A 26,837-nucleotide genomic window follows, 5' to 3' on the forward strand; every position below is an offset into this window, starting at 1 on the left:
TTTGTCTTTTTGTTAAGTTGTAATGATACATGATTTGCACTTTTTTCCCCCCATTTTATAGGTTGTCTTTTCACTTTCTCGATGGTATCTTTTGAAACACAAAACTCATTAATTTGGGTTCAGGTATGCTGGCTCACACCTGTAATCCCAGCACTTTGGGAGGCCAAGGAGGAAGGATCACTTTAACCAGGAGTTGGAGACAAGCCTGGGCAACATAAGGAGACCTCATCTCTGCAGAAAAATTTAAAATTAGGTGGTGCACGCCCATAGTCCCAGCTACTTGGGGGCCTGAGGTGGGCAGATCACTTGAGACTGGAAAGTTGAGGCTGCAGTGAACCAAGATCATGCCCCTGCATTCTGGCCTGGGCATCCAGGAGTGAGGCCTTGTCTCAAAAAAAAAAAAAATTTTTTTTAAGGCCGGGCACGGTGGCTCACACCTGTAATCCCAGCACTTTGGGAGGCCGAGGCGGGTGGATAACCTGAGGTCAGGAGTTGGAGACCAGCCTGACCAAAATGAAGAAACTCCGTCTCTACTAAGGATACAAAATTATCCGGGCGTGGTGGCTCATGCCTTTAATCCCAGCTACTTGGGAGGCTGAGGCAGGAGAATCACTTGAACCCAGGAGGCAGAGGTTGCAGTGAGCTGAGATTGCACCATTGCACTCCAGCCTGGGCAACAAGAGTGAAACTCCATCTCAGAAACAAAACAACAAAATAAATTAAATTAACCGGGCATGGTGGCACACACCTGTCATCCTAGCTACTCAGGAAGCTGAGTTGGGAGGATTGCTTGGGCCCAGGAGGATGAGGCTGCAGTGAGCCATAATTGCACTACTGCACTCCAGCACAGGTGACAGAGTAAGAGATCTTGTCCAAAAAAAAAAAAGTTTCTAGTTTTGATGATTATTTTCTAATTTTTCTTGTGCTGCTTTTGCTTTTGGTGTCATCTAAGAATCACCTAATTCAAGTTCACAAAAATTTACACCTGTGTTTTCTGAGCGTTTTGTAGTTTTAACTCTTACATGTAGATCTTTGATCCATTTTGATTTTTTTTTTTGTGATAGTGCAAGGTAGGTATCCAGATTTGTTCCCCTGTGTTTGAGTTCCACTTGTCCCATCACCATTTGTCAAAGACTGTTCTTTGCCTATTGAATTATCGTGTCACCTTTCTCAAATTTGAACATACACGTGAGAGTTTATTTCTGCGTTCTCTGTTATATTCCATTGGTCTGTATGTCTTGTCTTTATACCAGTACTGCAATTTTTTTATAAGTTACAAATTGAGTTTATAATTGCATATATTTACAGTACAGAGTGATGTTATGATCTGTGAGTACAATGTGTAAAAATTAAATCAAACTCATTAACATATCCATCACCTTAAATACTTATTTTTGCCATGAGAACATTTGAAATTTACTCTTAGCAATTTTGAAATGTATACTAGCCTTTTATTAACTATATTCGCCATGCTGTGCAATAGATCTAAAAAAAAAATAAAAGTATTCCTCCTGTCTGAGATTTTGTACCTTTTGACCTTTCATCTCCCCATTCCCCCTGCCCCTCAGCCTCTGTAACTACCATTTTATTCTGGTTTTATGAGTTTGATTCTTTTTTTTTTTTTTTTTTTGAGACGGAGTCTGACTCTGTCGCCAGGCTGGAGTGCAGTGGCCGAATCTCAGCTCACTGCAAGCTCCGCCTCCCGGGTTCACGCCATTCTCCTGCCTCAGGCTCCTGAGTAGCTGGGACTACAGGCGCCCGCCACCTCGCCCGGCTATTTTTTTGTATATTTTTTAGTAGAGATGGGGTTTCGCCGTGTTAACCAGGATGGTCTCGATCTCCTGACCACGTGATCCGCCCGTCTCGGCCTCCCAAAGTGCTGGGATTACAGGCTTGAGCCACCGCGCCCGGCCGAATTTGATTCTTTTAGATTCTGCATTTAAGTGAGAACATGTGGTACTTGTCTATCTGTGCCTGGCTTATTTCAGTTACCATAATGTTCTCCAATTCCATCCGTGTTGTCAGAAATGACCGAATTTCCTTCTTTTTAAAGGCTGAATAGTATTTCATTGTGTGTATATACCACATTTTCTTTATTCATTCATCTATTGATGGACATGTTGGTTGATTATGTAACTTGGCTATTGCAAACAGTGCTGCAGAGAACATGGGAATGCAGACATCTCTTCGACAAACTGATTTCAAATCTTTTGGGTAAATACCCAGAAGTGTGATTGCTGAATTCCACACGGTTTTAACTACTGTAGCTTTGTAAATAAGTTTTGAAATAAGGAAGTGTGAGTCCTCCAACTTCGTTCTTTTTCAAGATTGTTTTGAATATTCTAGGTCCCATTCATTCCCATATTAATTTTAGGATCATTTTGTCAATTTATGCAAAAACACCTGAAATTTTGATAGGGATTACATTGAATCTGTAGATCAATTTGGGAAATATCACCATCTTAACAATATTAAGTTTTACAATCCATGAACACAAATGTCTCTCTGTTTATTTAGGGTTTTTGTTTTTATTTCTGTTTTTTTACGGAATCTTGCTCTGTCGCTCAGGCTGGAGTGCAGTGGCGCAGTGTCGGCTCACTGCAAGCTCTGCCTTCCAGGTTCACACCATTCTCCTGCCTCAGCCTCCCTAGTAGCTGGGGGTACAGGCACCCACCACCTTGCCCGGCTAATTTTTTGTATTTTTGGTAGAGACAGGGTTTCACTGTGTTAGCCAGGATGGTCTCGATCTCCTGACCTCGTGATCCACCTGCCTCAGCCTCCCAAAGTGCTAGGATTACAGGCGTGAGCCACTGTGCCCGGCCTATTTAGGTGTTTTAAATTTCTCATAGCAATATTTTATAGTTTTCAGTATTCAAATCTTGCATTTCTTTTGTTAAATTTATTTTATTTCTAAATATATTATCCTTTTTGATGCGTGGTCAGTGGGATGGCTTCCTTAATTTCATTTTCAGATTGTTCATTGCTAATATATAAAAATACAATTGATTATTGTGTTTTTGTTTTGGGGGGTTTTTTTCTTTTTCTTTTTTCTTTTTTCTTTTTTTTGGAGACAGAGTTTCACTCTTGCCGCCCAGGCTGGAGTGCAGTGGCGCGATCTTGGCTCACTGCAACCTCTGCCTCCCGGATTCAAGCAACTTTGTCTCAGCCTTCCTAGTAGCTGGGATTACAGGCATACGCCACCATGCCTGGCTAATTTTGTATTTTTAGTAGAGACAGGATTTTACCATGTTGGTCAGGCTGGTCTCTAACTCCTAACCTCCAGTGATCCACCCACCTCAGCCTCCCAAAGTGCTGGGATTTTAGGTGTGAGCCACCACACCCAGCCACAATACACTTTCTATCAAGAAAAAATATATCTGTCCACTCCAAATATCCAGGTAACCACTTAGCACCTGAACCTTGCCTTTGGTATAAGTATTGACTAAATTTCAGACCCTGTGGTCCTGACAGGCTTTTCCTAGCTCCATCCCACTGGGGCTGAGAAGTTACCAGAAGCCTTTTATAAGTACTAATCCCAGTAGTTTTCAGTGTAATGTCGGTTTTGTTTGTCATCCCCTGCTGTGTTGTGAGAGCCTTTCTTGGGAAACCATCATATTAAAGGAATGTTTTACAGGTGGCTTTGGAGACAGGGATAACATTCAAAGATCATCTTTAAAATGTTATTTTGGTAGGTTTTTACTTTATTAAAGTGTGCAGAGCAGAATTGCAAATTCCTTTGGTTTCTTCTTGCATTTCCAACATTAGGAACAGCTGTTTTAAGATTGTATTTTCCTGGGGGGCACCCTGTAGCAACATCTCATTGATTCCTTTGTCATCCTTCTGGGTCCAACCTCAGAACCACACAAGTTTATCACTCCAGGCCACAGTGAAAGCAAGAGGCATGGTCTTCAGGCCACCTCTGAGCATCATTCTGAACCCCCTTGTGATCCAGCCCACTTCTCGCCCACAGGTAACACGTACACAGACCTCTCGGCCGGAATCTCCAGGGATGACCAGCCCCTCCCCACGCATCCAGATAATCTCCACCGACTCTGCTGTAGCCTCACCTCAGCGCATTCAGGTACCTGCACCAGTCCCACTTCGTTCCACCTGTCTGCCAAAGGCACCTCTGCCTTTCCTGAACTCTTTCCAAAAACAAACCTTCCTAAGGGTTTCACTAAGGAGTTGTGCCTTTTGGGCATCAAATACAGTACAACTTCATCGATTCTTTAAAAAAAAATTAAAAATGCTTACATTTATTTAACCAACTTACATGTAAAGCAAAAGCCTGAACTGTTGTTTCAAACTATTGAGATGAAGTACCATTTTATTACTTATTTGCTTCCAAATTGGGAGGCAGCATATCTTAGTACTGTGATTAAGAGCAAGGGCCCCTACTTGAAGTCAAATCCAGTGCCCCACTTAGCTTTTTTGACCTTGGTCAATTAACATTTTAATGCCTCACTTTCTTCATTTGGAAAATATACATAATAGTAGTTATTTGCCTCACGAAGTTATTATGAAGAATCAAAGGGATATTGCTTATAAAGTGCTTAGAATGGTGCCTGGCACATAATAATGTTCAATATGTACTAATTATATAATAACTATTATTATTAATATTGTTATTAACTAATCGATATTCACTTATGGGAAGTTGTCTTCCCTAGGGCTCTGAACCTGCCTCTGGCCCATTGAGTGTTTTCACCTCTTTGAACAAAGAGAAGGTAGGTGTATCAAGCTTGCAGGCAAAAAGCTGGGAGGAAGGGATAATATATTGATGACAAAGATTTATTGTTATCTCAACAAGCTGAATCAAAAAGCCAGTTATAACTGTTGATTTCTCTGGTTTTCTCCTTGCAATTTTATCAGGTTTTTTTGCCTCACTTTGATGCTCTGTTGTTAGTTGCATATATGTTTTATATTGTTATGTCTTTTTGGGGAATTAACCACTTTCTTGCTTGCTTTCTTGGTTGCTTGCTATCTTTTTATTTATTTTTGAGACAGAGTCTTGCTGTATTGCCCAGACTGGTCTTGAACTCCTGACCTCAAGTGATACTCCTGCCTCAGCTGAGTATTTTGTAATCCCAAAGTGCTGGGATTACAGGCTTGAGTCACCATGCCCAGCCACCCCTTTCTTATTATGTACCACTTCCCTTTATGTTTATTTTCCTTGTTCTGAAGTCTGCTTTGTCTGAAATTACTGTAGTTACTCCAGCTTTCTTTTTATGAGTGTTGGTTGCTAGCATGGTATAACTTTCTCTATGTTTTGACACTTTTTCTTTTTTTTTTTTTTGAGACAGGGTCTTGCTCTGTCACCCAGGCTGGAGTGCAATGGCGTGAACACAGCTCACTGCAGCCTCTACCTCACAGGCTCAAGCCATCCTCTCATCTACGCCTCCCAAGTAGCTGGGACTACAGGCGCATACCACCATGCCTGGATACACACACACACACACACACACACACAATTTGTTTTGTTTTTTTTTTAATAGAGATGGGATTTCACCATGTTGCCAAGGCGGATCTCAAACTTCTGAGCTCAAGCAATCCGCCTGCCTCAGCCTCCCAAAGTGCTGGGACTACAGGTGTGAGCCACCGTGCCTGGCCAACTTTTTTTTTTTTTTTTTTTTTTTTTTTAGGAAAGTCTTGCTCTGTTGCCCAGGCTAGAGTGCATTTACTATTCACAGACAGGATTGTAGAGCACTACAACTTCAAACTCCTGAGCCCAAGCTATCGTTCTGCCTCAGCCTCTCAAGTAGTTGGGACTACAAATGTGCACCACTGTCAGCTACTCCATCACTTTATTTTGCATCTGTCTGTGTCTTTATATATAAAATGGTTCTCCTGTAGGCAATATGTATTGGGGTCTTGATTTTTTCCCATTTTTTTCCTACTTCCTGTATAATTTCATAAGTCTTGTTTTTTTACCCAGCTGACAATCTGTCTTTTCATTGTGAATGTGGATCAATTCATAAAGTGATTGTTGATATATTTGGATTAATATCCTCCATTTAGGCTGGGTATGGTGGCTCACCCTTGTAATCCCAGCACTTATGGAGTCTGAAGAAGGCTTATCACTTGAGCCCAAGAGTTCGAGACCAGCCTGGGCAACAAAGTGAGATTGTATCTCTACAAAAAAAAAAACTAAAAAATTAGCCAGACATGGTGATGCATTCCTGTAGTCCCAGCTACTTGGGAGGCTTTGGTGGAAGGGTTGCTTGAGCCCCAGAGGTTGAGGCTGCAGTGAGCTGTGATCATGCCACTGCACTCCAGCCTGGGCCACAGAGCAAGACCCTGTCTCAAAAAACTAAAATAATAATTCAGAACTATTCATATGAGCTAAAATTTATACTTAAGTAAAAGATTTATTTACCTTTTCGCAAAGGTCAGGATTTATTAATACCTTTTTGCAAACCTTTTTTAAAGCAGGTTCCTTCTACCCTTTTTATTTTTAGTTAATAATCTTTGCTATTATCTTTTGGTATGCTCTAATATATGATCTGTCTTATAAATTTATATATATTCTATATGTAAATTCTATATTTGTTATAGGAAATTGTGTATATGTAGGTATGTGAGTGGACGGGTGGTATGTGTATATAAATAGTATGGGAAATCTGAAGAGCTGGTTTTGGGTCGGTGGACAAACCCTTGAAGGGATTCTCGTTGTACTCAGAAAGAAATCCAGACTCGCATCAGGGCCGTCCCACCTCCCTCTTTAGGTTCCTGGGCCATGCTGGTTGTCCATGGGCCTGATAGCAGTTCCTAAGAGTTTGTTCTTCCCAGGGCTTTCCATATGCCAGAACATTTCTCTTTGCTGGAACGCTAAACATTTATCTGGCTGCTGTCTCCTCAGCCTTAAACCTTTTTTTTTTTTTTTTTAAAGGCATTTCGCTCTTGTCACCCAGGCTGGAGTACAGTGGCACAGTGTTGGCTCACTGCAACTTCTGCCTCCCAGATTCAAGCGATTCTTCTGCCTTAGCCTCCCAAGTAGCTGGGATTACAGACATGCGCCACCACGCCCAGCTAATTTTGTATTTTTAGTAGAGACAGAGTTTCACCATGTTGGCCAGGCTGGTCTTGAACTCCTGACCTCAGGTGATCCGCCCACCTTGGCTTCCCAAAGTACTGGGATTACAGACACCCAGCCCAAATCTTGTCTTAAATGTCACCTTGTCACGGAGGTTTTCCCTGACCTCTCTCTTTTTTTTTTTTTTTTTTTTTAAGGCAGAGTCTCACTGTGTCACCCCAGGCTAGAGTGTAGTGGCATGATCTTGGCTCACTGCAACCTCCACCTCCCGGGTTCACGCCATTCTCCTGCCTCAGCCTCCCAAGTAGCTGGGACTACAGGTGCTTGCCACCACGCCTGGCTAATTTTTTGTATTTTTAGTAGAGACAGGTTTTCACTGTGTTAGTCAGGATGGTCTTGATCTCCTGACCTCGTGATCTGCCCGCCTCGGCCTCCCAGAGTGCTGGGATTACAGGCATGAGCCACTGCGCCCAGCCCCCTGACCTCTTTTTCTAAAGTTAAATACTTTTGTTATTCGGGGTTACCCCAACCTGGTCTTTTCCCTCATAACATGTACCATAAATTGAAATTGTTTACTGACTGGTTTGTTTCCTTGTATATTGCCAGTCTCTTCGACTGAACTAAAAGTTTCATGAGGGCAGGAGCCATCTTCATATGCCACTGTCTAACACACTGTCTGACAGAATAGACCCTCAGTAAATATTTGAGGAATGAATGAAAGAATGAGTAAGCCATGGTTAAAAAAGTCTTGACTTTTTCATCAGGAGCAATTTGATAAGATGAAAGGGATAAGACAAAACTGAGTGAGGAAAGGAGTATGTGAGAGCTTAGAGGGAAGAAATACTTTACCAAGGTCTTGGCATGTTCTGGGCAGTGTACCAAGCAGTTTCACACACATCGTATCATTTCACTTTCCTAGTCATCCTTTTTCATAGATACATAAATGGAGCTCAAGGGCTTGTGTAACTGCTCCAAGTTGACACAGCTGGAAAGTAATAGAGTAAGCATTCATATTCATGTCTGTAGCTACCAAGCCCTGTCTCCCGTGTTTACAGTGAAAGAGGTGGCAAGGTGAGGATAGGGATGAACTGGAGAGGCTACCTCATCTAAAGGGGTAGCCAACCCACACCATCTCCAGCCACCTGGCACCATGGAGAGAACTTGAGCCCAGGATGACCTGAGCTTCCAGTTTGTCAAGAGAACTACAAATTTGATTTTGATTATGGGAAATACTCAATTTTTAGATGTTAGCAAAGTTTTTTAAAAAAATATTTAGGGGGTGGCCGGGCGCGTTGGCTCAAGCCTGTAATCCCAGCACTTTGGGAGGCCGAGACGGGCGGATCACGAGGTCGGGAGATCGAGACCATCCTGGTTAACACGGTGAAACCCCGTCTCTACTAAAAAATACAAAAAACTAGCCGGGCGAGGTGGCGGGTGCCTGTAGTCCCAGCTACTTGGGAGGCTGAGGCAGGAGAATGGCGTGAACCCGGGAGGCGGAGCTTGCAGTGAGCTGAGATCCGGCCACTGCACTCCAGCCTGGGTGACAGAGCGAGACTCCGTCTCAAAAAAAAAAAAAAAAAAAAATATATTTAGGGGGCTGAGTGCAGTGGCTCACACCTGTAATCCCAGCACTTTGGAGGCTGATGTAGGTGGATCGCTTGAGCTCAGGAGTTCAAGACCAGCCTGGGCAACATAGTGAGATGTCATCTCTACAAAAAATACAAAAATTGGCCGGGCGCGGTGGCTCAAGCCTGTAATCCCAGCACTTTGGGAGGCCGAGATGGGCGGATCACGAGGTCAGGAGATCGAGAGACGATCCCGGCTAACACGGTGAAACCCCGTCTCTACTAAAAAATACAAAAAAATAGCCGGGCGAGGTGGCGGGCGCCTGTAGTCCCAGCTACTCGGGAGGCTGAGGCAGGAGAATGGCGTAAACCCGGGAGGCGGAGCTTGCAGTGAGCTGAGATCCGGCCACTGCACTCCAGCCTGGGTGACAGAGCAAGACTCCGTCTCAAAAAAAAAAAAAAATACAAAAATTAGCCAAGCGTGGTGGCATGAGTCTGTAGTCCCAGTTACTTGGGAGACTGAGATGGGAGGATCACTTGAGGCTGAGAGGTGGAGGTTGTAAAGAGCCAACATCATGCTGCTGCACTCCAGCCTGGGTGACAGAACAAGACCTAGTCTCAAGAAAAAAATTAAAAAATAATAATTTTGGGTAGTCAAACAAAAGTTATCCAGTGGCTGGTTTTTGCCTGCAGGCCATTCATTGGCAGACTTTTCTTTGCAACAGAGATGTTGAGCTGGCTGGAACAGAGTGGGTAACATGGGGGAGAATGGTGGTGTATAAGATCGTTTCAAGGTCCTTTGGAATTAGAACTAGAGAGGACCTTAACTAGAGAGGACCTTAGCTTAGTAAAGTCAGTTGTGCTATAATGTGACATGTGTTCCTGAAAATTCCCACACTTTACCAAATTGTGCGATGAAAACCACAGGACTGATGGGGAAAAAAATGAGATTAGTGACACAATTCTCAAAAACTTTGTCAGTAACATATTAAAAAACAGATAGTGAATCTAATAAAACCTGCAAGTAGTTAAATACATAGTGACTATAATAAATATGGTACTTGGTCAGGCGCGGTGGCTCATGCCTGTAATCCCAGCACTTTGGGAGGCCGAGGTGGACGGATCACCTGAGGTCGGGAGTTTGAGACCAGCCTGACCAACATGGAGAAACCCCATCTCTACTAAAAATAAAAAAAAATTAGCTGGGCATGGTACCGTGTGTCTGTAATCCCAGCTTCTCTGAAGGCTGAGGCAGGAGAATCGCTTGAACCTGGGAGGCGGTTACTGTGAGCTGAGATCGATTGTGCCATTGCATTCCAGCCTGGGCAACAAGAGCAAAATTCCATCTCAAAAATAAATAAATACGGCACTTTACCTTGAAAAAGTCCTGTAGTTTCTTTGTGGAGGTAGGTGTAGGGAGGATTGCGTCTCATGAGTTACTGTGAGTGGTGGACATGGGGTGACCTGAAATCACCAGATGGATTGAATGTGACTCATACCACATGCACTGAGTATCCCTGCATGGATAACCTCAGCTCAGTGTCATTTTCTGTTAACCTATTTACTTAGTGTTATTCATGGAAGAAACCATGCATAAACACAAAATTTTCATTATATGCTAATTATTTACTAACATATCAATCATGTTCAAACAAATTCACCTTTTCACAACAAGCATTGTAGCAGCTCTGACTAGGTAGGCTATTGAGGGCCTTAAAAATCACAGAAAAGGCCGGGCGCGGTGGCTCACGCTTGTAATCCCAGCACTTTGGGAGGCCGAGGCGGGCGGATCACAAGGTCAGGAGATCGAGACCATCCTGGCTAACATGGTGAAACCCCGTCTCTACTAAAAATACAAAAAAATTAGCCGGGCGTGGTGGCGGGCGCCTGTAGTCCCAGCTACTCGGGAGGCTGAGGCAGGAGAATGGCATGATCCCGGGAGGCGGAGCTTGCAGTGAGCCGAGATAGTGCCACTGCACTCCAGCCAGGGGGACAGAGCAAGACTCCGTCTCAAAAAAAAAAAAAAAAAAAAAAAAAAAAATCACAGAAAATAGCCCTTATCTTCTTACATTACTCCCTTCCCCCCAATTTGTTATAGTTTACAGACAGAAGGTTAAGAATTTTTGTTCCAAATAAAGAAATTAAATAAAATTTGCCTCTTGTATTAATTTCCCAGGGCTGTCACAATAAATTACCACAAACTTGGTGACTTAAAACAATAGAAATTTATTTTCCCAACCTTCTGGTGGCCAGAAGTCTGAAATCAAGGTGTCAGCAGGGCCATGCTCTCTTAAGGTTCTAGGAGAGTGTCCTTCCTTGTCTCCTCCTACCTTCTGGTGGGTGCCAGCAGTCCTTGGCAATCCTTGCTTGCTTGCAGCTGCATCACTCCAATCTCTGCCTCCATTGCCACGTGGTCTTCTTATAAGGACACACCATTCATTTAATTAGGGCCCACCCTAATGCAGTATTACCTCATCTTATCCTAATTACATTTGCAAAGGCCCTACTTCCAAGTAAGGTCACATTAATAGATACTGGGAATTCTGGCTGGAATGTATCTTTTCAGGGAGTAAAGTTCTATGCATAATACCTCTCCTCCACAGCCGACTTAAATTTTAATGAGCTTGGATATATCCTTGCAATTTGATGTTTCCTATAGGTCATTAAATAGGAATCTATCTGTGTTTGTTAACAAGGTCTTGCCTAGTGGTCACCCTTGTGTTCCAATAGGGTATTTGGAAGATTTTTTTTTTCTGCCTGCATTTTTAGTTTTCTCATGGAGGTGTTCTCTCTAAATGGAGGATACAAATGTCTTAGGAGGGTGAAGATAAACAAAAAATCCCCAAATTATAAGTAATTCATTGAATTTTTATGAGCGCGAGTCTTTGAGAAAAAAAGAAAAGAATAATCTAGCCAGGTACATTGGTTCTCAGCTTTTGGGAGGTGAAGGCACGAGGATCACTTGAGCCCAGATGTTCAAGACCAGCTTGGACAAAATAGACCTCCATCTCTAGAGAAAAAAAAAAAAAAAAATTGCCAGGCATGGTGGTGCTTACCTGTAGTCCCAGCTACTCTGGAGGCTGAGATAGGAGGATTGCTTGAGCCCAGGAGGTCGAGGCTGCAGTGAGCCAGGATCATGCCACTGCACTCCAACGTGGGTAACAGAGCAAGACCCTGTCTCAAAAAAAAAAATAAAAATTCTGAGCCTTGAAGTATGTTATATACTGCCACTAAGAGCTACTGTCCCTGTCTGGAACCAGTAACTTCTACCTTCTAACACCATACCCTGACCTCATACTTGCCATACCTCAACCACAATGACTGGAGAAGAGCATACAAGGAAATGACATGTTGGTTATCTGTGTGTGCTCTGGTACAGAATGTGTCATCTCTGATTACAAAAAGGCAAAGGAATTACTAGTATTGCCTTGGTTTTAGTTGGTAATTGAAGACCCCTCTCAATCACATAACTATGTCATTTCTTAACAGGGAAAACACTTTAGGAAGGAAATAAGAATTGATAGACATGAGCCAGGCTTGGTGGCTCATGCCTGAATCCTAGCACTTTGGGAGGCCGAGGCAGCAGGATCACTTGAGCCCAAGAATTTGAGGCCAGCCTGGGCAACAAAATGAGACTCCATCTCTACAAAAAATTTTTCTAAAATATTAGCTGGGTGTGGTGACACACGCCTGTGGTCTCAGCTACACAGAAGGCTGAAGCAGAAGGATGGCTTGGGCCTAGGAGGTTGAGACTGCAGTGAGCCATACTCATGCCACTGCACTCCAGCCTGGGTGATAAAGTGAGACTCTTGTCTCAAAAAAAAAAAAAAAAAAAATTGATAGACATTTGACTCACGGAGCTCAAGGTTATAAGGGCTTCGAAAGGCCATCTTGTTTAAGGCAAGAAATCCCTTCTGTGGCAGCTGAGAGAAGTGTGTGTCAACCAGCCTGTGTCTGCAGTCTCTCAGTTGAGCCTTGGGTAGGAAAGTTTTTTTAAAGATAATTCTTCTCACAAGGTTTTCTGTCTCATGTTTTATGTTTCTGGGGGACTCTGGGCATGCCACAGATTGTAATGATGAAAGGTTCTTCCTTTCATTCCCTCCAAATCTGTTCTCCTTGAGCCTTAAACATCTTTTGCCCCTTTAATTGGAAATGATGATATACTGGGGTTTGTCCCATGATCAGCTGAGGATTCATTCTTGGATCTGTCATCCTATTCTGCTGTCCTCTCTGGTCTTGCACTTGGCTGTGCCCTGTAGCACACTTTGCCACATTTTTGCAGTTTCCTCTTGTGTTTGATTCAAGTCTTTGCTTAGTGTCACATACTCAGAGATGTCTCTCCTCCTAAAGTTGCATCCCTGTCTCCTTCCCAATGCTTTTTCTGTTTATTCTGCTTTTTGTTTTCTCCAGGGCATTTACACTGACTGATATTATTTATTCAGAGTTCATGGTCTGTTTCCCCCAGTAGAAGTTGAGTTCCATGATGGTGGGACCTTTTTTTGTTCACGTCCATATTCCTAGTACCTAGAACAGTGCTTGACTCATAGTGGGTGCTCAGTAAACATCTAAGTGATTGAATCTTTTCTTGCCTATGTCATTTTATTTTGAGCCAGCCAACATTGTCTTATTTTCCATATTGCAGTTAGCAAAGCTGTTGTGTTAGACTGTGTGAGTTTGTTGTCTCAACCTTGGAGTTCCATTTCTTTTTTGGGGGGGCGGGGACGGAGTTTCCCTTTTGTCGCTCAGGCTGGAGTGCAGTGGCACGATCTTGGCTCACTGCAAACTCTGCCTCCTGGGTTCAAGCGATTCTCATGTCTCAGCCTTCCAAGTAGCTGGGACTACAGGCGCCCACCACCATGCCCAGCTAATTTTTGTATTTTTAGTAGAGACGGGACTTCACCATGTTGACCAGGCTGGTCTTGAACTCTTGACTTCAGGTGATCCTCTCACTTCAGCCTCCCAAAGTGTTGGGATTACAGGCGTGAGCCACCGCGCCCGGCCAGAGTTCCATTTCAAAAGTCTGTCAAGAGGTGGTACAGATGCTAGACCTGCCCATAAATGTACTGTGCTGTAGGAAACTGAGTTCCAGCCAGAGACATAGCATGTTTCCCCTCACCCAACACAGCAGCAGCAGCAGCTCCAGAGTCCTCTTTGAAGTAAGGGTCTGCTGGTGCCTGGAGGGAAAGGTGGCAGTGCTGCTAGCCAGGAATATCTGGCCTAGGAGAGAGGCAGGATGGGGGTTAGAACAACTTTAAAGAACTTCATGAGCAAGAAAAAGAGAGTTCATTCTTGTCATAGCAACTGTTTTTGTTGTGACTGATGCAATTAGACAAGGACTGTGTGAAGAAGTAGAGTCTTGACAGTGATGCTCCTGAAGAGTGGGAACTCCCAGAGGAATAAGGGTCAAGACTTCTCCAGAGTCAGTGCCCACTTCCTCCAGTGCATCCTATGATCTTTTATTGTCTTCTCTCTATGTGCCAGGCCTTGTGGTGGCCCTGGGGATATAGCAGTGAATCAGATGTAGTCTCTATCCTTAAAGACCTCAGAGTCAGGAAGTCGGAGTGAAGGAGGTGGGTGGTCAATTAGTGGTGAGTTGAGTGTGTGTCAGCAATGGTCTCCCTGTATTCTCTCAACCTAAGGCAATAGTATTTATAGGACCTTTTAGAAAGAGGCCGTCTTTGAAGCAGTCTTTCCCAAGTTTTTGGACTTTATGGATCAGTAGCATTTCAAGAGTTAGGATTGCCTACATTTCTTAATACGTGAGGACAAGGACTTTTCAAAAAGTTAAACCTATTATTTATTACTGCCTTCATTTCATAAAAGAAAGGGCATTTTACTTCTAAAAACAGTAGGAAAGATATGGTCCTAGACTAAAATTAGCTTTATGAAAATTTGTTTCTGAAAAGCTCACTATTGTGTTTTGTTTTTCTCGATTCACCGTGGACTAGTGAAACTGCATGTTAGACAGCATTAATTCAAGGTGTTTGGCGGTCACCACTTTGAGCACCACCTGCAAATGCATAGGTCTTGTGACACTCCATGAGAGCGGCCTCCATGTTGTGTCTTATAGATTGTCACAGACCAGCAGACAGGACAGAAGATCCAGATAGTCACCGCAGTGGACGCCTCCGGATCCCCTAAACAGCAGTTCATCCTGACCAGCCCAGATGGAGCTGGAACTGGGAAGGTGATCCTGGCTTCCCCAGAGACATCCAGCGCCAAGCAACTCATATTTACCACCTCAGACAACCTCGTCCCTGGCAGGATCCAGGTAAGGCCTTTGGACAGGTATTTGTTTCAGCACTTCTGCTATCGAACTTGTTCCTGACTTGTTCTTACATCTGCCTTCGAGGCCAAATCCATCCCTGGAAGGTTCTTTGGGGACCTGCAAACATGGCAGGTTGCTGCTTTGGCCAAAGTAATAAACCAGCAAACCAGTGGCAAGGCCCAGAAGACAGTCAGCTGTAACACTCAGAGAGGATGGAAGTACAACAAGGAGGTCAGTGGCCACAGGAGACTGGCATGAGCAAGCCGGCCCTGAGGCTACTGGAGAATTGTTCTTACCTAAGGCCATCAAGTGTCAGCCCTTGATATTTTAAAGGTACCACCTAGGGCTGACTGTAGCCAAGCGAGAACTGATTTGTCCAGATCATCAGGTCTGTGGCCCCAGCTTTTCATTATGTCTTTACTTGCCACCGTGTACTGCTCACTCTGGGCCCCTCAGTTCTTGTCTCTATCTCTGCCCTGGTTCTTCCTGCTCTCTCAAGGCAGGATGGGGTTGAGGACAGTCTACAGCAAGGAAAAGAGCAGGTATTGAAGGAAAGCAGGGTTGTTGCTCAGCATGAGGCTGGGAAGCATAGAATCTCCAAATCCAACACTTAGAGAACAGAAACTCAAGGTCAGTATCCCATGATGGCTGAGCACGGAGCATGCTTCGTCAGGGTTGTGTTTAATTTTTTTTTTAATTTTTGATAAAATATACATAATATAAAACTTACCAGCTTAATCAGCTTTAGGTATACAGTTTAGTGGCATTAAGTAGATTTACATTGTTGTACCACTGTCCAGCTCTGTGTAACTCTTTTCCTTTCCCTAAGCTGAAACTCTATACTCATAGAACAGTAATTCTCCTCTCCCCTTCGCCCAGCCCTGGTGACCACCATTCTACTTTCCGTCTCCATGAATTTGACTACTCTAGGTACCTCATATAAGTGAAATCAGCCTTCGTGCGACTGGCTTATTTCCCCCATCCATGTCGTAGCATGTGTCAGAATTCCATTCCTTTTAAAGGCTGAGTAATATTCCACTCTGTATATAGACCACATTTTTTCTCTTCATCTTTTGTTGGACATGTAGGTTGCTTCCACCTTTTGACTATTGAATTAATGCTGCTTAGAATCTCTTGTTTTGGGTGGGGAGGTTCTACTATGAAGAAACTTAAGGAAGGGAAGAATTTTTTTGTCTTCTGATTGAGCTTGGATCAGAATGCCAACGTGTTCAGCTTTCAGAACTGTTCTTTTAGACACCTTACGCCACACTTACTAAATGCTGTCTCATCCTTCCTTTCCCGGAGTACATTGTGATCATCTGAAATCAGAAAGGAATTCCTCCTCCTTTAGAGTACTCCTTGTCTGTGAAAGAATGGCTGTTGATTTTGTTGCATGTTTCACAAGAGGTGATTCTACTTAATGATTTCTGTATGTGTTCCCACCGTGTATAAATCATTTTAAGGCTTATTGTTGGCTCAAGTTCAAGTACATTTTAAAATAACAGCTATTTTTCACTTTCGCATATTGATATCAGTTATAGTATTCTCCCAGATGAATTGCTGTCGCCTAGAAAATCACCACAAATTAGGGGAAGATAGCAGGTTTCAAAGGTCATTTGTTCTCGTCATCTCACCACCAGCTGCCTCAGTCAGAGTCCTAGTGATTTAATTAATAAAGTTTGGTTATTTCTCTGCCAATATACCTCTTTGCATACATTCAAGTTGTTATGGGAAGAATCTTAAATATCTTCATTTGGTAGTGTCTGTGTGTGATTCCCCACATGGGCCACAATTTTGGGTGGTTGTAGTAGCCAGATAGAGTAGATCAGTGGAAACCAGCACCTGATCCTGGGAAACCACCCAGCTGATGAGCAGTCCGGATGAGTGGCAGAACCATTCTGGGTGTCAGATTAAGTTGTCATTTGGAATTTTCCCAGTTCTGTCCAGAGTTCTCCTGCTTAGAAACCCAACATTGAGAATTTATAGTTAAACATTACTTTGCTTAGTGATCTGGGTTTTTGTCTGTTTGTTTGTTTGTTTGTTTGTTTGTTTGTTTGTTTTTGAGATGGGGTCTCACTCTGTCACCCAGGCTGGAGTGCAGTGGCGCGATCTCAGCTCACTACCATGTCTGCCTCCCGGGTTCAAGCAATTCTCCTGCCTCAGCCTCTAGAGTAGCTGGGGATTACAGGCGCCTGCCACCACATTTGACTAATTTTATATTTTTAATAGAGACGGTGTTTCACCATGTTAACCAGGCTGATCTCAAACTCCCGACCTCAGGTGATCCACCCGCCTTGGCCTCCCAGAGTGCTGGGATTACAGACGTGAGCCACCATGCCCGGCAGTGATTTGGTTTTTAATTGGCACCCCTGTTTATTTCCTGGTTTCTCTCAGATTGTCACGGATTCTGCCTCTGTGGAGCGTTTACTGGGGAAGACGGACGTCCAGCGGCCCCAGGTGGTAGAGTACTGTGTGGTCTGTGGCGACAAAGCCTCCGGTATGTAGTTCCAGGTTATGCTGGCACTTACAACGGGCCAACAGCATGAAGTAACTGTTGTGAGGTGGGGTGGTAGTTAATTTAGAAAGACCATTTTATGTACGTTTGTAGGTTTCACACATGAATTCTACTTTTCTTATTGGGGTAATGATGTAAATAAGTAAGGTAGTTTGTCGAATAATTAGACATAAAAAGGAAAAGTCAAACGATTTCTGTAATTTGTAGATCTTGGTTAAGTGTGCATTTGCACAGCACTTGGCTATTTTACAAGATGTATAATTTGTATAATCCCCCTTCATCCTAACTATAACTGTCTCTATCATCCCCTTACTATAACCCACTATGAATAACTGCTGTAATGAAGCAGGAGGCAGCATGTGATTCCAGCTAGAGTCCCAGGGTCAGGAAAGGCCCCACAGAGGCAGTAACACTTGGGAGCCTTGGTGATTGTGTACATGTTCGTTGGAGCAGGAGGAGGGCATTCCAGCAACTGGAGCCAGGGCCTAGAGTTTAAGGTCTATACCCACGGTATCCTTGAGAGAGAGCTTATAGGCTTCTGTGATTACGATTGGGTAAAGTGAGACTGAAGAACATGTCTGGCCCAGAAATGCAAGTGCTGGCCTGCTTGTACTGGGGATCCATAGAAGGTTAGTGAGGCAGACAGGAAGGAATGGAGAAGTATTTTATAAGAACACAGTACCAGGGATGCCAAGGGCACAGGCCTGTGTTCTGTGATGGCTGCCTGGTTCCACTTTCTTCTGTGGTCACAAAATTCACAGGAACTTTGGACACTGTAGTCCTGGTTTTTGTTTGTTTGTTTTGTTTTTTAAAAAGGAGGTTGGACCAAGCCTCTTAGGAAGACAGACCCAGACAAGCATCTACAGAAGATCAGAAGCTCCAGTTTCTCTTTCACGCTGGTGACACCATTTATCTGCCAATGGTGCCTGCCACCCTTTGTCCTGGTAAACCCAATCCATCCTATCCCTTCTCTGAAGCCCTCACCTACCCCAGTAGGCAGGTAGACAGTGCTGCCTGTGATTCTGATTGCCCTTTCCTACAGATTTCTCTAATCAGTTGTTGCCTACTCATATAATTCACTCTGCAGGCCTGTCTTCCCCATCAGAATGTCAAAGCAAAAACCATGTCTTACCATCTATCTCTGTATTCCTGTCTTCTTGCTCAGCAAGGAAAGGCACTCTACAAACTTCTGAACAAATGAATGAAGCATGAACATAACAAAAGGGCCATAAAATCTGCTCGACTTCCCCATTTGTCAGTCTTCTTCTGAGCTTAAGGAAAGGCCTAGTCACAGGCTCTTTGTGCCATTGTCTCCTGAATTAGTGTCACTCAAAGAGATAGAGAACTCAAGGAAATATATTGCAAAGAAAGGAAAAACGATGTTATAGAAGGCACTTTACCACAACTATTCTTAAAAGAACAAGACCAAGTTGTTCCAAATGCACACTTGGAAAATGGTTTTCCATACTAGAGCTTAGAACAATGGGATTCTCTGTAACCACCATAAATGGTAATCCTGTGAAATGTATTCTCCTTGGCAATGTAGCTGTGAAATTGGATTATACAAACAAGACAGAATCAGAAGAGCATGTCCATGGTCAGTCTCAGCTGGAAACAAGTGAGGCATAATGTATGTGAAAGTACTTTGTGAATAAGAAAGCTAAACTGAAGGAGGGGACACTTTTTTTTTTTTTGAGATGAGTCTTGTTCTGTTGCTCAGGTTGGAGTGCAGTGGTATGATCTCGGCTGACTGCAACCTCTGCCTCCTGGGTTCAAGTGATTCTCCTGCCTCAGCCTCCCGAGTAGCTGGGACTATAGGCATCTGCCAGCATGCCTGGCTAAATTTTGTATTTTTAGTAGAGATGGGGTTTCACCATGTTAGCCAGGATGGTTTCGATCCCCTGACCTGGTGATCTGCCTGCCTTGGCCTCCCAAAGTGCTGGGATTACAGGCGTGAGCCACCTTGCCTGGCCAGGGCCACTTTTTAATGTCATTGATAATTAAAAGTTGGAGATACCATGCAAACTGTACACCTGACAAGGGGTTACTATCCAGAACGTATAAGGAACTTAACAGCAAAAAAACAAGTAACTCAGTTTTAAAATGGGCAAAATACCTTAATAGACATTTCTCAAAAGAAGACATTCAGATGGCCAATGGTTATATGAAAAAATGCTCAACATCGCTAATCCGCAAGGAAATGCAAATCAACACCACATGAGGTATCACCTCCAGGTAGGATGTCTGTAATCAGGCTGGGTGCGGTGGCACATGCCTATAATCCAGCACTTTGGCAGGCTGAGGTGGGCAGATCACATGAGGCCAGGAGTTCGAGACCAGCCTGGCCAACGTGGCAAAACCTCATCTCTACTAATTTTTGTATTTTTATAAGATACATATTTTTTGACAGGGTGCAGTGGCTCACGTCTGTAATCCGAGCACTTTGGGAAGCCAAGGCAGGCAGATCACCTGATGTCAGGAGTTCGAGACTAGCCTGGTCAACATGGTGAAACCCCGTCTCTACTAAAAATACAAAAATTAGCTGGGTGTGGTGGTGGGTTCCTGTAATCCCAGCTGCTTGGGAGGCTCAGGCAGGAGAACCGCTTGAACCTGAGAGGCAGAGATTGCAGTAAGCCAAGATCGCACCACTGTACTCCAGCCTGGGTGACAAAAGCAAGACTCTTGTCTTTAAAAAAAAAAAAAAAAGAATCTTATAAAATATATAAGATTTTATTTTTGTTTTATAAAATCTTATAAAAATAAAAAAATTAGCCTAGTGTGGTGGTGCACACCCATAACTCCAGCTACTCGGGAGGCTGAGACACAAGAATCACTTGAACACAGGAGGTGGAGGTTGCAGCGAGCCGAAATCACACCACTGCATTCCAGTCTAAGTGACTGAGACTGTTGTCTCAAAAAAAAAAAAAAGAAGAAAAAATGCCTACAATTAAAAAGACAAAAGAAAAGAAGTGCTAGGGAGGATGTGGAGAAAAGGGAACACTTACACATTGTTGGTGGAACTGTAAACTAGTACAGCCACTATAGAAAACTGTATGGAAGTTCTTCAAAAAATTAAAACTAGAACTACCACATGATCCAGCAATCTCAGTACTGGATCCAAATCCAAAGGAAATAAAATCATTATGTTGAAGAAATATCTGCACTCCCATGTTTACTGCATGACTATTTACAATGGCCAAGATGCGGAATCAGCTTAAGTATCCCAACAGTGGATGAATTGCTAAAGAAAATGTGGTATGTAGCACAGTGGAATAGATAAAATTGAATGAAATCCTGCTCTTTGTGACAACATAGATGAACATGGAGGACATCATGTTACGTGAAATAAGCCAGACACAGAAAGGCAAATATTATCTCACTCCTGTGGAATCCTTAAAAAATAAATGATATCATAGAAACAGAGAGTAGAACAATGGCACCAAGACGCGGGAGGGGAAAAGTGAGAGATGGTTGGGAAAGACTGACCAACTGGTACAAAGTTACAGTTAAGTAGTAGGAACAAGTTCTGGTGTTCTGTTGCACTGTAGCCATAGCTAACAATAAGGTATTATATATTGTAAAATACCTAGAAGAAAGTTTTTTGAATGTCCTTATTACAAAGAAATGATAAATGCATAAGGTGGTGGTCACTCTACCTGATTTGATCATTATACAACATGTGGATATATTGAAATATCAAATTATACCTCATAAATATGGACAATTACAATGTATCAAAAATAAAAAGAGACACCAAAATAAAACAAGATTAGAAAAATAAACTGTGTTTAATAAATGCATTCCTAGAACTATGTTTCTAGAAGGCTCTGAGTAGCTAGCCCATGTGAGCCATATGGTAATCCTCCTTTGCTGTGGGCTTTGGCAGTCACAGTCCCCATGCTTCTCCCTGTGACTATCCCGCTTCCCCAGGGGAGACTTAGGGCCCAGGACATGAATCAGAGAGAGGGGCTAAATGCAGGAGTGAGACCCTCTGTGCCGAAGCCACACATACACGTGTCTGCTCTGTGCCACTTGTGGCGGGACAGGGGACCTGATCCACTTCATAAGCCCAGATCTCCAGGAATAGGACCCAGGTGTGTTCAAGTGGATAGTAGAGTTCAGCTGTCACCTGTGAGCTCCTACTGTGTGTTAGACCATTTGTATACTAAGAGCACTAAGGTCATGCCATCTGCCAGCTGTCATATAACCTGTCCGAGCTTCAGTATTTCCATCATGAACTCCTAAGGCTACTTGAAAGATTGTAGAGAAATTACTTGAAGGGTGTGGCCAGTATGCTTAATGCTCAGACCACGTGGCTGTTGGCACCTAACAGCATATGCACCCATCACTTCGATAAGACTTGCACAGGAACTGAATCCACAAATATAGTCACAAAATATTTGTGTATTCTTTCTGTTTCAGGCCGTCACTATGGGGCTGTCAGTTGTGAAGGTTGCAAAGGTTTCTTCAAAAGGAGCGTGAGGAAAAATTTGACCTACAGCTGTCGGAGCAACCAAGACTGCATCATCAATAAACATCACCGGAACCGCTGTCAGTTTTGCCGGCTGAAAAAATGCTTAGAGATGGGCATGAAAATGGAATGTGAGTAACAATATTTTAAAACCGGCCGGGCGCGGTGGCTCAAGCCTGTAATCCCAGCACTTTGGGAGGCCAAGACGGGCGGATCACGAGGTCAGGAGATCGAGACCATCCTGGCTAACACAGTGAAACCCCGTCTCTACTAAAAAATATACAAAAAAATAGCCGGGCGAGGTGGCGGGCGCCTGTAGTCCCAGCTACTCGGGAGGCTGAGGCAGGAGAATGGCGCAAACCCGGGAGGCGGAGCTTGCAGTGAGCTGAGATCCGGCCACTGCACTCCAGCCTGGGCGACAGCGCGAGACTCCCTCTCAAAAAAAAAAAAAAAATTTTTAAAACCACATGAGTTAACGCAGAGGGAGAGAGTAAACAAGAAAAAATAAGGTTTCTATACCTGGCCTTAAAATACTTTAAGAAAAATTACGCACTTAAGCGTCATTTTGGTTTACCTCATGGGTCAGCTAGGTGATTCAGAGCCAGTGCTGCGGGGATTGGTCTCTTCTCCTGCTGTGTGTGTGGAAAGCCTTACTCCAGATGCATCAGGAGGCAGCTTAGTGGAGTGGATTGAACACAGGCTTTGGAGGAAAGGTGATACCAAATCTACCTCCAGGTGTGCCACTAAGAGAGAGCTATGACGCCTGAGGACACACGTAGCCTCTCAGCCACAGGGTCCTCTTCTGTGATCTGCTTATTCACCTTACTTACATATTGCTCCTGAGGATTACATCAGCCTACTCCTTGTCTTCTTAGCCCCTCTACTTTCTTTTGGGATAAGGTCCTTTGCCAAGCCTCTGTGTAACTGGGGTTCTAAAGGGAAATATATTGCTCCTGGATGTGTGGGGCAGCCAGGGAAGGTCTCAGGCCCCTCCTTTCCACTCCCATAGCCAGAATTTTGGGAGTTTTCAGGGACCAATCAGCATGGAGGTCACTTCCCTAACTTGTGGTGAAAACATGAAGACCAGGACCCAAGATGGGCAGCACAAAGAAATTCAAGGAGAGTGGAGTTAGGCTCAAACCACAGTAGGAAAATGGAGCTTAGCAGAGCAAGGCATGCAATTCAGCCTCGCAAGTCTGGTGGCCGTGGACCCAGGACTGCAGGCTCCTGCTGAGTATGCTGCATGGTTCTGTCATCTTTTGCATAGTTTTCTAGGAACACTGAAAACCAATATATTTCAGTATTGATGTTGACGTTTCTGGGAATGGGAATCTGTAAAATTAACTGGAGAATAAATGGAAATGTATTTTTTGAGAAATTAGAAATATCAACCTAATTTCTGCCTAGTGTGATGATTTTATTTAATCTAATGAGACTGCTCTTTCCCCAAAGTGAGTAAATAAATCACTGGCTTGGTGTGGGACTGGCCCATATTGCTAAGCTTTCCTTTTTCTCAATGATGAATATTTTTACTCAGAGCAGTGACTGAAATCAGTTTTCTTGTGATCACAGCTGTAGCTGCAAACACAATATTCAATTGGATAGCAGTTTGATTAGCAGCGTATCTGAATGTTAGTCCCTGACCTTCATCACTTTTGCCTTTAAAAAGCTTTCGTTTTCTTCAGTTGCTTCTAACATGCATATTTGCTCTTATATTAGACTGCTAAAGGGAGAGTTTGCTAGCATGATGTAAAATTGACACCCATTAAACAGTTTGCAGAAGTGATTCAGACTTGATTTGGAAATTAGAAGGGTTCCTCTACAAATTGTGGCAAAGGAAATGCATTCTATTAAGGGCCTACTTGAAGGTGGACATTTCTTTTCTTTTTTTTTTTTTTTTTTTTTTTTTTTGAGGCGGAGTCTCACTCTGTCGCCCAGGTTGGAGTGCAGTAGCGCACGTCTTGGCTCACTGCAGCCTCTGTCTCCCAGGTTCAAGCAATTTTTCCTGCCTCAGCTTCCCAAGTAGCTGGGTTTACAGGTGCCTGCCACCACACCCGGCTAATTTTTGTATTTTTAGTAGAGGCCAGGTTTTGCCATGCTGGCCAAGTGATCCACCCGTCTCGGCTTCCCAAAGTGCTGGGATTACAGACTTGAGCCACCGCCCCCGGCCCAAAGATGGGCGTTTCTTTATCCTTGAAATGATCTATTTTGTTAGCATCATGAAGTAAAAACCAACTGGGCACTGTGGCTCATGCCTATAATTCCAGCACTTTAGCAGGCTGGGGCAAGTGGATTTCTTGAGCCCAGGAGTCTGAGTCCAGTGGGCAACATAATGAGGCTTCATCTCTACAAAAAACAATAAAATAATAACATAAAATTAACAAAATGGCCCAGAAGGCTCATGGGTGCTTCCATAGGCCACATAGGTGCTGTGCTGCAGTTTCTTAGCAGGGAGTACCACCCATCGTGAGGTCTTTTTTATGCCTTTAGATTTGACATGGCATGGTTTGGCTTGATTTCCTCTCTCTGGCCGAAAAGTCCACTGTGAAAACTGAGCTAGATGAACCTAGCACCAAAGTCATCCTCCCTACGGTAATGGATTTACTAAAGAAAACCCCTTACTTTACCACGAGGGATGTGGTTTTTATTGATTTGAATTGTTTCTCTAAACACAAATGTTTATGTTGTGATTTAAGCCGTACAGAGTGAACGGAAGCCCTTTGATGTGCAACGGGAGAAACCAAGCAATTGTGCTGCTTCAACTGAGAAAATCTATATCCGGAAAGACCTGAGAAGTCCCCTGATAGCCACTCCCACGTTTGTGGCAGACAAAGACGGAGCGAGGTCAGTCCCTTTTTCTCACTGCAGTCAGCCTTTGCAGCTGATGGAGGAGGCACAGACGCGTCCCAGAACAGGCACTGTTGTGGCTTCCCACCCACCTGCCATAGCCTCCAACCTTGTGTTGCCTAATTCTGCCCCTTCTGGAGCTGCTCAGTCACACCTCTGGACAGGCCTGAGGATGCCTGATTTATGATGGGGTCAGAAATTCTCCTAGCCTTGAATTCAGATTATGTCGTGCAATTTAGGCATCATTCATACAGGAAGACAATTATTTTATAATTCAAGATTGGGGCTTTTCTGCAGTACAGACAAAAGACCTAAGGTGAGATAAGGTCTCAGTGCTATAGTTAATTTGTATATTCTTTTTAATGTAATCTATTGAACTTACTTTAAAAGGATCAGAAAGAGGGGAAAACAAGAAATGCAAAATGTATCAGAGAGAGAGCTGGAGTTGAGGATGCCTTGCTGGTTTTCTGAAAATCAAGTTAACTTGTCTTTTTTTTTTTTTTTGAGACGGAGTCTCGCTTTGTCGCCCAGGCTGGAGTGCAGTGGCCGGATCTCAGCTCACTGCAAGCTCCGCCTCCCGGGTCCACGCCATTCTCTGGCCTCAGCCTCCCGAGTAGCTGGGACTACAGGTGCCCACCACCTCACCCGGCTAGTTTTTTGCATTTTTTAGTAGAGACGGGCTTTCACCGTGTTAGCCAGGATGGTCTCGATCTCCTGACCTCGTGATCCACCCGTCTCAGCCTCCCAAAGTGCCGGGATTACAGGCTTGAGCCACTGCGCCCGGCCCCTCAAGTAAACTTTTCTTGGGAGAATGGCCACAGTGTGCAGTCATCCTGGGAAGCCCTGGGGGATGCATCTGTGTTTCATCCTGTCTCAAGCTGTAAACCCGACTTTATGTATATCTCATTCCAGAGAGACAGGGGTGGGGGTTCTGTTTAGTCACTAAGCGGCTGAGTCTGGTTAGAGCTTTTCTGCTATTCAGATAGCTTCACAAATATGGAAGGACAGGTAAATGCAGCATGATTATACGGTGCATAAAATGTTGGAAGCTACTCTGATCTGAGTTTCTTTATGTCTTAAATAGACAAACAGGTCTTCTTGATCCAGGAATGCTTGTAAACATCCAGCAGCCTTTGATACGTGAGGATGGTACAGTTCTTCTGGCCACGGATTCCAAGGTGACGTTCTCTACTCATGCTTTCTCTCATCCTTTATGTTGACATTGCAGGCCACTTCTCTAACTGTGTGCACCACCTTCTTCCTGGCCTTCAGAGACCACATCAAAAGCATGACCTACGTCTTGGTCTCCTTGTGATTTGTTTAGAGATGCTGATGGCTTTTCACATCAGAGCTGGCTGGTCATAATCACTGTGACATGTCAGTCTGGATGTCAATTTGGTGGACATTCGGTGGTTCTCTTTTCTGTTGCAGTTTTCTTTTTCTCTTATACACATTGGCAAACTACTAGCATACCAAGGAAAGAGCTGCTTATCAAATGGCCTTTTTGCAAAAGCCCCGGATTCTTTTTTATTAGATGATCTTCAGGGTGAAGCTCAGCCAGGAATCTATCAATTCCAAAACTTTGCTAGAGCAGATCAGTCATAGGGATTTAACTTGTGGACAGAAACGTTTGTCAGTCCAAAGAGGGGAGACTGGCTGGCTCCTGTGAAGATAACCAAGGAGGGGGATTTTTTCCAGGCCAGGGAACTCACTGTTTTTCTCATCTTGGTGCTCCTGATGTAACCAAGTAATGAGGAAGTAGTAGCAGCAAGTCACAACTCTAAGAGGGTGACTTGGTAATTGAGAACACTGGCATTGCTGTGACCATTAGACCCAGAGCAAGGTCTGCAGGCTTCCTTCTCATCTGTTCACAGTCTCATTCATGGGCGTTCTCAGGGCATTACAGGGCATCACAGGGCATTCTCTTTTGGGAAAGAGAAGACAAAATTTAGAGCCCTTGCCTGTCATGGAGAGCTGCCCTGCGTGCCTTAGTCCTCAGGCTGGGCCTTGCACCTTCTGTCTTTGGGCAGGGGCCATATGCATGATGGGAGCTGATGAATCACATGGGCTTAGCTTGTCACTAGCACACATTCTAGGACAGTGACTCTTGACTGCACGGTCAAATGCAGAGAAAGCGT

General features: G+C 43.8%; 1 protein-coding gene across 9 annotated transcripts in view; it reads left to right on the forward strand.

Moving 5' to 3' along the window:
• Positions 1-26,837, forward strand: part of NR2C2 (nuclear receptor subfamily 2 group C member 2) — a 102,099-nt gene that overhangs the window by 52,771 nt on the left and 22,491 nt on the right. For 7 of the 9 annotated variants that reach the window (XM_050781673.1, XM_050781669.1, XM_050781671.1 and 4 more), the window contains 7 exons: positions 3,971-4,081; positions 4,671-4,727; positions 14,669-14,869; positions 17,261-17,363; positions 21,804-21,983; positions 24,549-24,696; positions 25,784-25,877. In XM_050781673.1, coding sequence (XP_050637630.1) covers positions 4,010-4,081; positions 4,671-4,727; positions 14,669-14,869; positions 17,261-17,363; positions 21,804-21,983; positions 24,549-24,696; positions 25,784-25,877 — 855 coding nt within the window. In that variant the 5' untranslated portion in view covers positions 3,971-4,009. The remainder of the gene's footprint in view (positions 1-3,970; positions 4,082-4,670; positions 4,728-14,668; positions 14,870-17,260; positions 17,364-21,803; positions 21,984-24,548; positions 24,697-25,783; positions 25,878-26,837) is intronic. The other 2 variants (XM_050781676.1, XM_050781672.1) reach the window with 1 other exon arrangement.

The sequence above is a fragment of the Macaca thibetana genome, chromosome 2 (genome assembly GCF_024542745.1).
Source record: "Macaca thibetana thibetana isolate TM-01 chromosome 2, ASM2454274v1, whole genome shotgun sequence".
NCBI classification, from domain to species: domain Eukaryota; kingdom Metazoa; phylum Chordata; class Mammalia; order Primates; family Cercopithecidae; genus Macaca; species Macaca thibetana.